The sequence below is a fragment of the Fukomys damarensis genome, unplaced genomic scaffold, assembly GCF_012274545.1.
Source record: "Fukomys damarensis isolate Sample0158 unplaced genomic scaffold, DMR_v1.0_HiC HiC_scaffold_19, whole genome shotgun sequence".
Classification (NCBI taxonomy): domain Eukaryota; kingdom Metazoa; phylum Chordata; class Mammalia; order Rodentia; family Bathyergidae; genus Fukomys; species Fukomys damarensis.
The window spans coordinates 22529805-22546390 of record NW_022900931.1 but is presented as its reverse complement, the minus strand read 5'-3'; the positions used below and the strand labels follow the sequence as shown (position 1 = coordinate 22546390).

Below are 16586 nucleotides of genomic sequence, written 5' to 3'. Positions count from 1 at the left end.
CAGTCAGAATTAGTGGAATATAGTGGTATGCATTAGTGGAGATGAGTCTCACACATTATTAAGCAAAAAAAGCAGAACATTCAAAATCATGCAAAATTAATGCATTTTTAAGAGAGAAGTATATACATGGTAGAATTAAAACAGCCCATTTTCATTAAGTATTGACACTCTCAGGGTTGCAGTTTTCTAAGGGCTTAGAGAGTTACCAGTAGCCCTAAGAGGTGGGAATTATGAAAAGTAATGCTTTGCTAAGACAGGTGGCAGAAAAGATTTGTTTTCTCTGACACGTCTCTGTGCAGATGTTAAAGTTTTTGACAATTCTGGCTTGTTAGGAATGTGATCTTTTCTTACAAAAATTTTTCTGCATTGTTGAACTCTAGGATGTCAAGGAATATAGTTGATATATGGGATGTTCTCTGGAAGTGGTACGTCTTTGTTAATAAGACTTTGGAGTTTGCAATTACTTTCATAACCATATAATACCTTTCTCAAACAGTGTTGAAATATTTACTGTAAAGGGATAATATGGAGTGGTCATTTTGAGGAGAACTTGGAATGGAAAAAGAACTTGGAATGCAAAATGGAAAAGACAGGGCTCTGGGCTCCAGTAGACCCAGGTTGGCCATTCACCTTTTCCATTGTACATAGACTTAGTTGCTTACTTTCTCTGACTTAGTTTTCCTAATGGTAGGAAATATATTCTTACTTACCTGTCTGTTATCTTCTGTCTGCTTTTTTCTCTCCATCTCCCATTCATCCTGGAACCATACTGCTTAGCTGCTTATATCTGTTGATTATCATCATCTTTATTGTCATTGTTAGGGAATGAGATGGATGTAAAGTTATTATCCACAACAAACAGGTGGCTTTTGGATTTCAGGAACCTTGTTTTTTTTTTGTTATAATCTAAATGGTATATATTTCCCCTGTAAAAATCAGTGTGAAGAGAGGCATGGTGGTGGATGCCTGTAATCCCAGGAGTCTGGGATGCTGAGGTAGGAGAATCACAAGTTCAAGCCAAGCCAGAGTAACTGAGTGACTGTGAGACACTGTCTCAAAATTTAAAGATAGAAAAAGGCCTGGGGATGTAGTTTACTGTGAAGGCTCTGGATTCAGTTAATTGTAGAACTGTAAGAAAAAGCCAACGTGGTTTTAACTAGTGTTATTTTAAAACAACAGATTTGATGATACAATTTATAGACCGTAAATCTCACATTTTAGAAGTACTTTTGCGATTTTGTTGGTTTTTTTCGAATAATCACCTATCACCAGTATCTAGCTCTAGATATTTTCATCACCCTAAAATAAACCCCAGTCCCTGTTAGCAGTCATTGTACATTTCTACCTGACCCATGGAACCACTAATTTGTTTTTTGTCAGTATGGACATTGCCTATTGTGGACATTTCCTGTAAATAAAATCATATAATTTGTGGTCCTTTTGTGTCTGGTCTTTTTCACTTAGTCTGGTTTTAGGGTTCAGTTTTGTTATATCAGTATTCTATTCCTTTTTATTGCTAAATAATATTCAGTTATAGATTACTATACTTTGTTTATCCATTCATCTACTTGAGTTGTTTCTACTCTTTGGCTATTATGAAATAATGCAGCTATACACATTTGTGTACAGAATTTTGTGTGGATATATGTATTTGTTCTTCTTGATTCATATACCTTGGTTTTGAATTTTGGGGTCTTATAGTAATTAACTGTGTTTAACATTTTGAGGGTCTACCCGTTGGTTTATATAGACATTTTTTTTTTTTTTTTTTACAGGGACTGAACTCAGGTCCCTGCGCTTGTGAGGCAGGCAGCTGAACCACTGAGCTAAATTCCAGGCCCACACCCATTAGTGTTGTTTCATTTTACATTTCTACCAGCAGTGTATAAGAGTTCCAGTTTCTGTACTTCCTAACCAATATTTGCCATTGTCAGATTTTTGAATTGTAACTATCCTAGTGTGTGTGTTTTCTCAGTGTGGATTTGATTTGCATAATGGTTGATGGTGTTTAGCATCTTTTCATGTGCTATGCTTACAGGTCATTTGCATATCTTTTGAATTGCTTATTCAAATCCTTTTCTCTGTGTATCTGTCTCTGTCTGCCACTGCACCCCTCATTGAGCTCACGGCCTTGCACATGCTAGGCATGTGCTCTACCACTGAGCTACATCCTCAGCCCATTTTTTTTCCATTTTAAGTTGAATTAGTTTTCTTTTTGCTATTGACTTGTAAGAGTTCTTTATATAGTCTAGATAAACATCTGATTTGCAAATTAATTTATCTCTCTTCCTTTGTCATTTAATACTTCTGGTGACATGTTTAATAAACTATTTCCTATCCTGAGGTCATTAAGATTTGCTTCTCTTTTTAAGAGTGTTACAGTTCAAGGTATAACATATTTTGAGTTAATTTTGTATATGGTATGAGGTAGAGTTGTAGATTCATATTTTTACGTGTGGCTTTCCAATTGTTTTAGTACTACTTGCTGAAAAAATTACTCTTTCCTCACTAGTTTTCTTGGTACCTATTTCAAAAATTAGTTCATCAAACTGTAAAGGTTTATTTCTAGACTCAGTTATTTTCCATTGACCCATATGTCTATCCTTGTTTCAGACTATCTTGTTTATATAACTTTGCAGTAAACTTTGAAATTAGCAAGTATGTATTCTTTAGTATTTTTCTTCTTTCTCAGGATTGTTGAGCACCTATAATTTTTTTAAAGTCAGTTAGCTTTGCTGGTGTGTTTTCTTTGGAGAAACTCATTTATAATATTAAAGTGCCCCAAATAGAGAATTAGGAATAGAGAAGGAGAACTTGGATTCCCTACAATTAAATCAGCAGCTGAATTCCTAAATAATTTGTTTATTTAACTCTTTATGTACGTATTCTTTTGGGTGTGCACCATGTATTAGATACTGTCCTAGATTTCAGGGAAACAATGATGAATAAAGCACAGAAGCTCTGCAGTGAGCCTGTGTTAACTTCTAACTCTCATGTTTTTGAAGGGAAGCGTGGACTTTAGACTGTTGAAGTAAAGATAATCACCATTAGGTGAAAGGTTTGTTCTCTTGGCATTTTGAAAGTTCTATCAGTGCAAATTCTTAACTTGTTCTGCTAGTAGGAACAAAAATACAAATGGGTAAAAGAAGACAGTGAATTTCTTTCTTTCTTTCTTTTTTTTTTTTTTGGTACTGGGCACTGAACTCGGTACCTCGCACTTATGAGGCAGGTGGCAGAGCCATTGAGCTAAATCTCTGGCCCCAAGAGTGAATATCTTTAAAGGAGGTGTGTTGAACACTTCAGAAATTACAAAAGTACCGTATGTTCTCATTTACTCTTTTTGTGCATATACAGCTTGCATTTAAAAGTTTCTTTGAAGGAAGGGGCCTTATTTCATGCATATTTCTTATTCCTTATTCTAACAATACTTGGGAAGTTTTAGTATTCTATATACAATGGCTGACTGATTTGCTATGTTAAGCCATAAATGAGTGTTCATATTGTGTATCTTTACACTAAACTAGGATTGGCATAGCTTTCATTGAGTAGCGTGCTTGTCCCGAGTGATCTTGGTTTAGTAGTTAATGTGAAGTTGAGACAGACACTACATATGACGTACCTTTAAATATAATATTCATTAAAATCATAAATAGCATTCAAGTGCGCTGCACAAATAACCAAAATAAGTTTGACATTTATATATGTTTTGATATAGGTATATATCATATATCTGCCTATATTATGGCAGATAGATATATACTATGATGTAGTTTGGAAAAGGAAGTATTGAACAGAGGTAGAATTTCATCCAGATTTTTAAAAACTGAGGAAAAACATGGTGATATAGGAAGAGCTAAAGTTTTCCCGGGTCAAGAGGCAGTTTTCAGCAGGATGGTGCTTGTTCCCTTTCTGATCAAGGGAAACATGGAAATATGTGGGAGTGTTTGGTTGTCTTAGTGTATAGGAGGGCTGCTGGCTTTTCATGAGTAGGAACTAGGGTTACTGAAGTCCCACAGTGTGAAGTTAGGGATATTAATAGCACCCTGGTTGAGATGTACTGTCCTGGGAAGCAAACAAATTTAACTACACAAAGAGGAAAGTAGTGTTTGTGAAGTGTTCCCAAACAAATACATTTTTTTTGTTTGTTTGTCTTTATGCCATTATAAAAGCCCAAACAGAGATACATGGAGGTAGGTTGGATAGAATACAGCAATGGAACGTTTTAGGAACTGGGGTAGTGGTTTCTATTTGATCACTTTGGGTGACTTGATTGTTTTTAACATTTTCTTCTCTCTTACAGTTTGATTTTTTTTCTTTTCTTTCTTATAGAACGAACCTCTGACTCCAGGTTATCATGGATTCCCAGGGCGGGATAGCCAGGTTGGTATTTGCTGTTTATAACTCAGATGGTATGTGTGTTTTATTAAAGGATGCTGTGTTACTATTTGCTGAAATTACTTTGGAAGGTGACACATCTTGTTTCAGCAGTGAATAAGGATATAAAGATATATTCTAAAAATATGTTATGTTATTTAAATTACACATATTATGGGGGGAACACTTTAGTACAGTACAGTATAGTAGAGTAATGGTGGATTGTGTTTTTTCTTCTTCAGGCTGTATGGTAATATTTATTTATTTATTTATTTATTTATTTAGTTAGTTAGTTAGTTAGTTGAGGGGAATGTACTCGGTTCCTTGCGCTTGCAAGGCAGGCCTCAGAACCACTGAGCCAAATCCCCAGCCCCTGTATGGTAATTTTTTTAACCTGCCTCCATAGTACCTCAGGATTTCAATGCTAGACTTGTCTTTTGATTTTCTGTCTCTTAGCTTGTGCCTGCACAGCTAAGTCTGTGAGTAATCTTGAGTCTGTGCAGTAATCTGCAGCAAGAAAATTCCATTCTTTTCCCAGGGAGATTTTTCAGCCTTATGGTTTTAATCAGGAAAGGCTTCCTTGAGAGTGAAATTTCTGCTGCCTTTCTTTGTTTGATGGGTGATGATTGGAAATAGCCAGGCTGTATTGTGGATCAGAGTAGAACTGTTTCCTACGAAATAACTTAGTGTGGTTTAAGCAAGTGTGTAAAATGCCTCATTTGTCTTTCTGCTATTTGAAGTCTTGAGCATATGAGTCTAAAACAGAGTTAGAATTGAACACCAAGTAAAGCTGTCACTTAGAGAAATGGTATGGTTTAAGTTATGAATGAAATTTATCTCCTTGCTGTCTGGGAAGATTGACATTCTCTGGGGGATTTGAAAGGGTAGCTCCTGGAAATATCTTTGAATATTCATCCATGATTTCTTATGACATTGTAAAGGAAAAAAAAAAAACCCTACCATTGGGTAGGCTTGTTCAAGGAGTATGAGTCAACATAGTGTAAACGAAAAAGGGTGACATGGTTCTCCTTTCCAGAAACTAATTGAATCTCATCAGAGCTCCTGAAGCTCATCTTAAAAACTAGGTTAATCAATGATCACCTATTTGAAGACCTTTCTAGATTTGAGGGATTTGCCCAGTTCTTGCATTATTGGTGTTAGATTGGCATCAGACTGGCACCAAGTAGGGTATGGAGATAAAATTTTGATCTATCTTAGCTTTCATCTCCCAGTAGGATTATTACTGTTGGAATTGAAGATGAAGCTTTTAGTGAATGATACAGTCATTACCCCAAATCAAAAGAGGGCATAATATTATATGTTTTGTTTTTTTGTTCTTGTTTTGTTTTGAGTCTGTCATAAGAGCTCCAGTGAGTTGTGAAATTCATGCCCTTTGATATGTTCTGGCCATACATCAGAAAAAATACAATGCTAAGAGATCTTGTCTCCAGATATTCTGATTGAGTAGGTCTAATAAGATTGGTCTTAGCTTTTGAAATATTTAGAAACCCATGAGGTGATTCTGCTGTGCAGCAGAGGTTGAGAATGCAGTCCCAGGAACCACTTTTTAAAAGGAGTGATATTTTCTGTTTCATCTGATAAACTAGAACATGTAATATAAAGGAATCATGGTCAGTTTCTTAATCTAATATTACATACTAGTACAAATAATTCATTATATATAAAATGTTGCTCATTTTGGAGTAGGAAATGATATAAATGATATAAAGTATGGAAATAAGTTTACTGAGTTTAAAAGAATCTGAAAGTATCCTATCTAATGCTGTGTGAATTACAGATCACTGAGAAGCTGAGCAAAAAGAATAGAAATTTGTTGAAGAACAAAAAAAAAATTCTCTTTTTTTTGGAACTACAGTTTCTTTTCTTTTGCAGCAGGGACCTGCTTTTTTAACCTGTACATTTACTACGGATACTCTCTCTGCTGTAGGCCTGCACAAACCTTTTGTCACAGCTTAAAGCTGTTCATTTACTTTGAGGCACGTTCTGATGGTGACAGGTTTATTTTAGTTTATTTTCTTGGGCTTTATTTTGTACACTGAGTGGATCTTGAACTAGAGATCTTAGAGTAGTGCAAATAGGCAAATATTGAATAGTGGCTTGTTGTACTTGGTGAATACAGAATCCAAATGAGTACTGCTAATTAATGCGCCTAACCTTGCGAACTCTCCCTTTTGCTTTGAGATTTGGGAGGCATTTATTAGTGTGAAACACTGGTCCCTGAACAGCCTGAAGTGAGCAGGAACTGAGCTTGTGATCTTCATATCACGCTAGTGCTCAAATCCAGGAGCCAGAGAGTGGGGTGAAGGCGAATTTTAATTGTGTCTTTATTTGTTTTCTGTATTCTTTTGCTATCCCTTTCTAAATAGCTAAGAACCATTTCCAAGCAGGATTTTTATAAGCATCTAATAGTGATTTTAGAAGAGGTAGAAAATAATAATATTTTGATTGTTGCAACACATTGTCATTAGTATTTTCTCATTTCATCCCCTTCACCACTTTTTGAGGTAGATGAGGTGAATGTTTCCTATAGAAAGATAAAGAAATTGAAGTATGCAAAGACAAAGTGACTTATCCAAGGTAACAATTCAAGTTACTACTGTAGCTGGATAAAAACTTCAGTTTATTGTCTGCCTGAGGAACTTTCTTCCATACTATAGATTATTGACTTACTTGAAGAAAATGTGCCCATTCACATTAATTACCATTTTGGGTCTTTGTAGACCTCCAGAAGCTCAACCATAGATCTAGGAGTCTGCAACTGCTGTTTGACTACTATGTGTAAGTTTGTTAGCACTAAGTAGCCTAAGCATTTTACTCTTAGTGATTTTTTAAATTGTTATAAAAGCTCCAACAATGCATTTTAATTAAAAATCTGTGAAGAAAATGGGGAGGGGAAAAAACCCACCCACCATCTTGTATAGCTTTTCTTTTTTTATGTTAGATCACCTCAGCCTTCCTGAGCAGTTTAACAAGCCTTATGGGATGGCAATCCATTGCTTTATTAAAACACTTGAAGCACTTCTTTCTGCTTGCTAATGTGCACTCTCTATATAAGTAGAGGAGACAAATATTGTTTCGTTTTACAGAAATGGAAAGCAGCTCAGAAAAGCTAAATGTTTTATCTCAAGCCATGCAGATTTTAGGTCAGTGATGCATTGTAGTGGTTTAGATTCCTAGATGCTTATTTCTTTGTGATTTATATGCATGTAGTTGTACATGTTCTCAGGTGCTGATTAAAGCTGACATCGTTTTTGGGTTAGAATTATTTTTTGAGTGGAACAATACTTGTGTATTATCAGCTCCAGAGTATTTATATAGAAGAGGCTTAGGAGCAGCAGCCTGATTAGAAGAGGGCTTAGTTTGCATAGCAAGCTTACTGCTTTGGCTTGGATTTTTTATTTGGAGTGGCTTTTTTAGGGGTTTCCTGGGAAGCACAGTGGGGTTCCCTTTTCACTTCTGGTGCCATAACTTTATGTCTACTCTTGTGTGTGTGTGTGTGTGGTTTCTTCTTTTGGAGATAGTACATGACTTTCAGGCTGGTCTTAAAATCACTGTGTAGCCCACGTTGACCTCAAACTGGCAGTGGTCCTCCTCCTTCAGCCTCCGAAGTGCTGGGATTACAGGCATGCTCTACCACAGCTAATGTCTGCTATTGTTAAAGTGGACGTAGAAATTTACTGTTCAAGGTCGGGCATATTTGAGAATGAAAAGAGATGGTAAGAATTATGTTGATATGGCCCCTAACTGGAATGTATGGTCATTCCTAACTAGTAAGTACAATCTATTCTCATGACTGTGTGATCAGGACTAGTAGGCCATCAAAAGTTTACCTAAAAAATTGTTTGAAGTGGAGAAATAATTTTAAACTTTTATTTTAACTTAGAGCATTTTATTTTAAGCAAATACATGTTTATTATTTAGTCTTCTGATGGGAGCCCAAACCCTTTTATATGCATGCAGATTACTGATTGAAATACTACTATATTAATTTTTTTCATAACCTACTTCAGTTATTAAAATTCACCTGAGTTTTAATGTCTTTTTGTATGTTTGTTTGTGTGTGTGTGTATATATATATATATGTGTATATACATATATATATATATGTATATGCACATATGTGTGTGTGTGTGTGTGTGTATTTTTTTTTTTTAAAGAGAAACAAGGTCTTAATGACATTCAAAGCAATCTGGGTAAAATGCCTATATTTTGTTTACTCCTTGCTCAGTCTTTTACAGTGTCTTACCCTTATCTAATTTGACTGAGTATTTAGCATCTTGATTTATTAAGTATTCTCAAAATATTTAAAATTGAGCTATCTTCAAGAAAACTTTTATTTTGTTTATATATATAACATTTAGTTAGATAATTATAAAAACTTACAATTTCTAAAGCATAGTGGTAAAGAAACATGGGTGATTCTTGGTAAAAATACAGGTCCCAGGGAAAGAAGGGGGATGTGTGAAAAAATTGCTAAGTAGTTTTAAGTGGTAAGAATGCCAGAAGCATTCCCCAGCATATTTGACCTAGGAAATGGGGAACATTAATTTAATTAACAAGTGAATTAATTAAAAATGCTTATACTATACTATAATCAGTTGCTGGGAGGGCTTTCATTGACAGCAACTTTGTGTTTCAGTAGTTGCTCTGGTTGAATTGCATTGAGTTGGAATAAACTCAATTTGGGGAATGGGTAGGGAAAGAGGAATAGAACAGATGAATATAGATTAGAAATACTTTAATTTGTTTTGCTTCATTGGAGCAGTCCAGCTAAAAGTAAGTGTTGAAAATAATGCAATATAATCTTTTTCCTACAGCCTTAAATTATGGCCCACTGCATTTTCTAGTACTTAACTCGGAAGGAAACATGGCTGTTTACATTTGAGATGAGAGAGCGCATAGACTTTTGCTTATGTTCAGGTGTTGAGTCAGCAATGGAACTAGGACTCTTAGTAAATTAGTAAAGTATAAACACTGCCTGTAAAGTACAGTTTACAAAATACTGTATTCAGTTTTCATCATCTTAGTAGCTCCACCAAGTAGGTTGGACCATATCATCCCTATTTTGTAAATAAGCAAAACACAGCATAGAGATTTTAAAATGAATCCTACATAGGTAGTAAATGGCAGATTTGGGATGAACTCCAGATTTTCAGCCACTGTCTGGTATTTCTACATTTTTCCATTAGTGTCTATCTTCTTTTGATACAGCTTGCCTCTTGCTAGTGTGATCTAAATGGTATGGAATCTTTCTCAGCATCATGGGAAATCTTCAAGAAGGTTATTTAAGCACCTTCAGGCTCCTGAAAAACTTATTTTTATCACATTTTCTTCCTTGTTTATTCAGGTTGTTTATGGTCTATAATTTATCTTTTTCTTTGTTAAAGCATTAATGCGTTGTCAGACTTTGATTTGTCAGTGACTTCTCAAAGATTTTTTCTTTAATTTTCTAAAATTCTTTCTAAAGCCATTATATGAATAAGTTTCAGGGATACACAGAAATAACAGCTTATCAAATTAGATGTTTAAGTTGACAAATGTGACTTAGTTATAGGTTTAAATTTAGAGCGGCAGTCTTTTATATAGAGGGAAGATTTTAAATATCTTAAAAAGTATTTTCTTTCCTCTCAGGAAATATTTTCTTTCCTGTATTCTAACCAGTTCTTCCATTTATTTCTAGAATGAATTTTATTTTAGTTTATTTATTTATTATTTTGCAAATGAACTTTGAGGGCTTGTGTAACAGCAAACACATTTTCTGTCATTTTTATTTGGCTCGGTGGCAAAGAAATGATGGCTACTATTTTTTCCTTTGGGGAAAGTTGGCAACATCTCGAGGGTCTTCAAGTTCAGGCTCGGTACTTTTGAATTTAAAAAAGACAGCAAATCTGAGTAATACCTTTTATGTCCTGACCTGGCACATAAACACATATGGATGTGTAGGAATACAACTTACTATGCTCTGAGTATTATGATATTTTCCATTCTGTTCCATTACATTCCAAAAGTTATAAATTGTGCCCAAAAATTTCTAGACCCAGCAGTGGATTGCAGTTTGTAGTTGTGAAAACATTCTAAAAACTGTTGTCCTTAAAAATACTACCTTATGGCCTAAGAGTATAGCTCAGTGGTAGTTGATGGTGGAGTGAGTCTTCAGTATGACTGAAACCCCATCCCCACTGTCCCTTTCCCTCCCAACAAAGGAAAAATAAATTTAAACCCCATGCCTTTTAACAGTCACTCCCCTCCTCTCTTTTTCCATCCTGGCTCTAAACACCCCCTAAACCCCCAAGCCAGTGACTGGATTAAAATGACTTATTCAGAAATAAAATGTTACCCTTTCTGTATCTTACAATTTATAATTTTACTTTGGTCCTTTTTTTTTTAAAGCTAATAATAGTTCTACTTTGTTGTTAAATTATAAGAAAGATAAAATAACTTTTTTTTTCTTCCTACTAGGTTGTATAGATCCCTATTTTCATGTTTGGTGCAAGGTCTTTTTAAAATGTTGATTTTCCTCAATATCTGCCATCAGACTGCCTATCAAAGGTTTAGATCCTTGTATGGTGTTGTCCTCACACCCTCTAGTGGATGAAAGGCCTGCAAATGTAGCAGCATTTAAGTGTTTTTACAGAGTTTTCTCCTGTAGTCAGCTTCAGACTTTGTTACTATGTTTTAGATCATTTTATTCCATGGTTCATGGGCTTTTCTCTCCTACAAAGGAATTTTTTTCTGTTCCTTGCTCCCCTGCAACTAAATAACTTACTAATCATGCCATTTCTTGATTTATCAATTTTGTGGACCATCTTTTGGCTTGCTACTGTTGAAGATGAAGAATTAGCAGTATTACAGACATACTCTTTCTAATAAAACCATTTTTCTTAAATAATTATTGATTTATGATTTCATAGTACAGTGGTACCTCAGTTCCAAACACTTTTGTTTGCAAACATTGTGACTCTCAGAAGCGTTTGGCGAAATTTTGTTTTTGTTTGCAAACTCTGCATAGAGTGACAGCACTGCAGCCATCTTTCTTTCACAAACACAAACATGATCACCTTTTCCAAAATCAGAACAAATGTATCACTGTACATTCTTATGATTATAATATTTTGATTACCAGATAGTAAAGTGCTATGATTTTCTTTCTTCTATATTTGTTTCCCCTCAAGTTGTTTTGTCGTGTGTGTGTGTGTGGGCACGCGCGTACATGCATGTGCGTGCTCCAGATTGCTTTTTACAAAGCATTATTTCAGGTATAATTTCCATACCACAAAATTCAACCAGGTGGGGCCAAGGATTTAGCTCAGTGGCGCCGTTTCTGCCTTGCAAGTGCAAGTTCCTGAGTTCAATCCCTGGTACCATGGGGGAAAAAATTCAACCAGGTAAGTTTGTGTGTGGGTGGATTGAACCCAGTGCCCTATGCAGGCTAGATAAGTGCTCTACCACTGAGCTACAGCCCCAGCCTAACCTCTTCTTTTTCAGTGATTTTTTTTTAAAGTAAATATATAGAGTTAAGACACCATCACTGTACTCCAGTTCTAAAACATTTCTATTTTTCCTACATTCTGTCAAATTCTTTTATAGAAAGTCCTAGATTCCCCTTCCACTCCCTTTAGGCACTGTAGTTATGTTTTCTGATTGTAAAATTCTCTTTTCGGAACATTTCATATTAATTGAATCATATGATATATGTAATCTTTTGTGTGTGACTTCTTTCACGTAGCATAATGCTTTTGAGGATCATCCATCCAGGCTATAGTATGTATCACTAGGTAATACCTCATTTTATGGATGTAACACATTTTCTGTTACCAGGTAGTAGGTATGTATATTGTTTCTAGCTTGGCTAGTCTGACTAATTCTGTTGTGAACATTCACATACAATTCTTTGTGTGGGCATATGTTTAATTTCTCTAAGGTAGATTTTAGGACTAGAATTGGTGAGCCTAAGGTCTTGCTTAACTTTTAAAGAAACTCTCAAACTATTTTCCAAAATGGCTTGGTTTTATCAACTTTTTTTATTAAAACAAGTGTGTGGTACTATGATGTCTATTCAGGTTTTTTATTCAGTTTTTATTTGGTTGGTTTGTCTATTGAATTTTAACAATTCCTTAATTTTCTGGATACACGTTTTTGGTCAGATTTACAATGTGCAAATAGTTTTTCTTAGGAGATTTCATAAAATAAACCTTTCCTCTCTCCCCAATAAAAGAAAACAAAAGTGTCTTTTCATCTTTATTTGCTTAATTTGAATAAACAGTATTTTATGAAAGAGACCATGAAAAGGGGCATTTACCTATCTGTGCTTAGGCTTGTTAGTTGTTTCAGGGAAGATTTGCAAGTTTATGATCTCTTTTTGCTTGGCTGACACAGCTTTCTCCATATCTTCACTGGCAGGCAAGTTTGGGCAAGAAAGCTCTTCATGTAGTAAAGGGAAACTGTGCTGTCCTAAGGGATGTGGTATGGTAGAGGATCAGTCAGGTTCATTGGCTTATTATTATTTTTTTAACCAAGACACTGTAGCTTCTATATAAGGCTGTTTCATAGAAATTCATTTGTGGGCACACACACACACAGACACACACATACACACACACACTCACTCACCCCTGGCTTTGAGTTTAAATTGTTTCCGTTGCTTACTATCTGGCTTTAGGTAAGTGTTTGTCTTGTCTGAGCCTCAATTCCTTCATCTATAAATAAGGAATAATACTTTCAAAGATTGATATAGGATTAGAGAGAACATGCAACATGGATCGGTAAATCATTTTCTTATTTTATGGAAAAGAAGACTTAGGGAAACTTTACAAGAAAATAATTTGTTTTTAATTCTCACGCTCTTTTAAATGTTTTCTCATTTTCCTTCTGATTTTAGTTTCCTATGTGAAATGAGTTATATCATAGTTTGAAACTTCTAATTTAGGCATATAGGTGTGTCATATTGCCAAGGGGTCTTTGTGAGGGAAATGAAATCTGTATACATTTGTCTGCCTACCTCATACAAATCTTGGGAGTATCACTGTAAAGCAGGAGTTATTTTTTGAGACTTTTATAAGTTGAGCAGAATTTGGTCAGAACTGAGGCAGGCATTTAAGATTCTGCAGTTTGGTCCTAGTTTCGCCAAGTCTGTTTTTTCACTGTTACCTTATTCACAGATTTCTTCTGTTATACATGTTTGTGTTATAGTCCTTCGAATATCTTTCTTGGCCACCTCTTTTTTCCCAATGTCTTTTGTTTAAAATGTTTTTCCTTTTTGCAGCAGAATCCTAAGTGTTCCTCACAATCCCTGGTCACAATTCACTTTGTTTTGTGAAGCCTTCCCCCATTGCCTTTGAACTCATTTAACGTGTCTCTGTGAGTGTTTCCATATGGTCAGATCAAATGAATTTGGGAAATGTGAAGAACTTGAGCATATGTTGTGAGGGCTTCTCCAAGGCTTAGTTTTATCACCTTTGAAAGTAAAAATACTCTAGGATAGTTGAAAGGATTACATTTTTAGAATTTCATAGGAAAAAAGTGACATTGTTTTGTAAAACTAGATTTAGGTTACCTCTTTAGCTTTCTAGGTAATGTTAGTGTCTTATCATTTTCAGGCCCAAGTTTCTTCTCTCTCTATCTCTCTCTCTTTTTTTTTTTTTTGGTGCCAGGTATCGATCTCAGGACCTTGCAAGGCAGGCATGGTACCACTGGGCTAAATCCCCAGCCCCCAAGTTTCTTCTTTTCCCTTTAAGTGGTCTGGGTCTAATGGGCTAGATTTTGTGGTTCTTGGGAATGTCATTCTTTCTTGTAAAAAGGAGGAAACTTTTATCTCTTACCCTTTTCTTGCCTTCTCAGTCCTAAAGGGCTGCTGTAGATCTGTGGATAGAAGCATGACTTATGCCAGAAGCGTTAAAAATAGAACTGACTTTTCTTCTCATCTTTCTTCTATATCTGGTTTCTTTGTTACATCCTGCCTTTTATGTCATAGTGGGACTTCTTCCTAGCTTTAGCCTCTTTTTGCTTAATTTAGGGTTGTTGTAATTTTTTTTTATGAGATTGTTGGTTGTCTCTTTTTTTGGCGGGGGGTGCTGGGAATTGAATTCAGGGCCTCTTGCTTGCCAGAGGAGTTGTACAGCTATTGTTGGTTGACTCTTAACCCCGTTGCTTAAGTATTTTGTAAATCTGATGGATAATTTCACTCCTCGACATTTTAGTACATTAAACTAATTAATACTTTGTAAGTAGGCAGTGATTTGAGTTGTAGTGAAAAACTTAATGTGGCTAATCTAACTAAAGATAATTAATCACTAGGATTATTTAGAAAGGAAAATTATATAATTTCCTTTACTAGTAGTTTTCAAAATTGAGAAATTCATCTGTCTAGAATTTCTTAGGGCAGCCAAGTCATTAGTGGGTGTATTCATGGTAACAATTAGTACCATCAAGCAGTAAATGATCTCACAAACAAACCTGGTTATCATTTTGTGAGTTACTTTTTTTTTTTTTTGGTACCGGGGATTGAACTCAGGTCCTTGTGCTTACATGGCAGGTGGTGGAACCACTGAGCTAAATCCCTGGCCCTTGTAAGTTACTTTTTAAGAAGCTTTGTTCTTTCACAGACAATTACCAGTAGGTGATTTAGAATGAAACCAACCTAGTTACATGTAATGCAAGGGAAAAGGCCTTATAGTTGGTAGATACTATAGTTATGTGTGTCAGTTAGGTTAAATGCTTTCATTTTCTTTTCTTTTTTGGTACCAGGGATTGAACTTGCAAGGCAGGCGGCAGAACTGCAGAGCTAAATCCCCAGACCTTCATTTTCTTAATAGAATTATTAAATACTATTTTACTGAGCTGATACATGGTTGATTAGAGGGAAGGGAATTATGTAGCACTTGAGATCTTTTATTTAGGCTATATACTGTTTTTTAAAATTAATTTTATTGGTACATTTAAGGTATACTATTTAATGACATTTCTTAAGATCTTGTGTTAGAAATTTTTGTACTACTAGAAAATAATTTCAGGGAATTCTGGGTAATCATGCATTTAAACAGAAGCACCACTCTAGTCTCACTGGAGTCTCACAATTCTGCTTAACTTTTATTTGCTAAGTATAGGTCTAGTATAATCTGGCTGCCGTCATTTTCCTTGTTTCATATAAGATTTTTCTGTGTTGTAGTCATACTATGGTGTGGGATAATGTAGCTTTGGAATCAGATATGGATTTAAATTCTAATTTCTTTTCTTCTTTTCCCCATGGTATTTTCCATGTTTAAATTCAGTTCCTTGTTTGAGTCTGCTTGAATTGCTCCCTCCATGAAATATTGTCTGATGCTCTTATTTGGGAATGGACGCTCAATGCCTACTGCGTTTCCAAGGGACACACTTTCCACTTTTTATGGCACTTTATCTCTGCCTCTTAGGTCATGGTGAAAAAATTTGAGACCCATACAGTTCTTTGAGAACAAAGAACTCTGTCATACTTTTTTCTATTTTTAAATACTTTGCACAAAGTAAATGCCCACTAAGAATTTGGTAAGCGATGGCGAAAGAATAAGTTAAGTAAATTCATCATCAGCCTTCTTGACATTTTCTCTGACAGATAAAGAGGAAAACAATCCCTAACTTTGGTCAGACTTTTGCTAGGTTTTCATTGCCTTTGCTTTGCCAGAGTGATATGAAAAATTAATACTTAAGCTAGATATCTGATCTTCAGCAAGAGAGTACCTCTTACAAGTTTAATGAGTTTGGTCAAGTGGATATTAAATGTAAATCTGTCATTTTATGGAGTTGTATAAGGCACTTAAAACACTCAATAAATGGCCGGGATGTAGCTCAGTGGTGCCACGCTGCCTGCTTTGCAAGTGCAAGGTTTGTAGTTCCATCCACAGTACCAAAACAAAACAGTAAAACACTCAGTAAATACCTTTATTGAATTAGTAGAACTTTCCTTGTGTGTCTCCTATTATAAGGACCTTATATAATTCTAGTCCTTCAGTTCTGTTATTTTGTTGTCACAGGGATCCTATACATTAATCTAGCAATTGTGACATTAGAGTCTCACGTAGGGGGTAGGGAGTGATCTAATGAAGAGAGCTAGCATATATTGGACACTCTGTGCCAGGCCCTGTAGTAAGTACTATTTAATCCCATTTGCAGGCCAAAAAAAAAAAAAAAAAAACAGAGGCCGAAAAATAAAACAATTG

At 35.3% G+C, this 16586-nt stretch overlaps 1 protein-coding gene across 1 annotated transcript in view; it reads left to right on the top strand.

Annotated features, from left to right (window-relative positions):
* The window catches only part of Rbfox2 (RNA binding fox-1 homolog 2), a 190249-nt gene that overhangs the window by 9389 nt on the left and 164274 nt on the right, over window positions 1-16586 (top strand). Inside the window, exon 2 of the mRNA XM_033765943.1 lies at window positions 4330-4380. Within this exon, the coding sequence (XP_033621834.1) occupies window positions 4330-4380 (51 nt within the window). The remainder of the gene's footprint in view (window positions 1-4329; window positions 4381-16586) is intronic.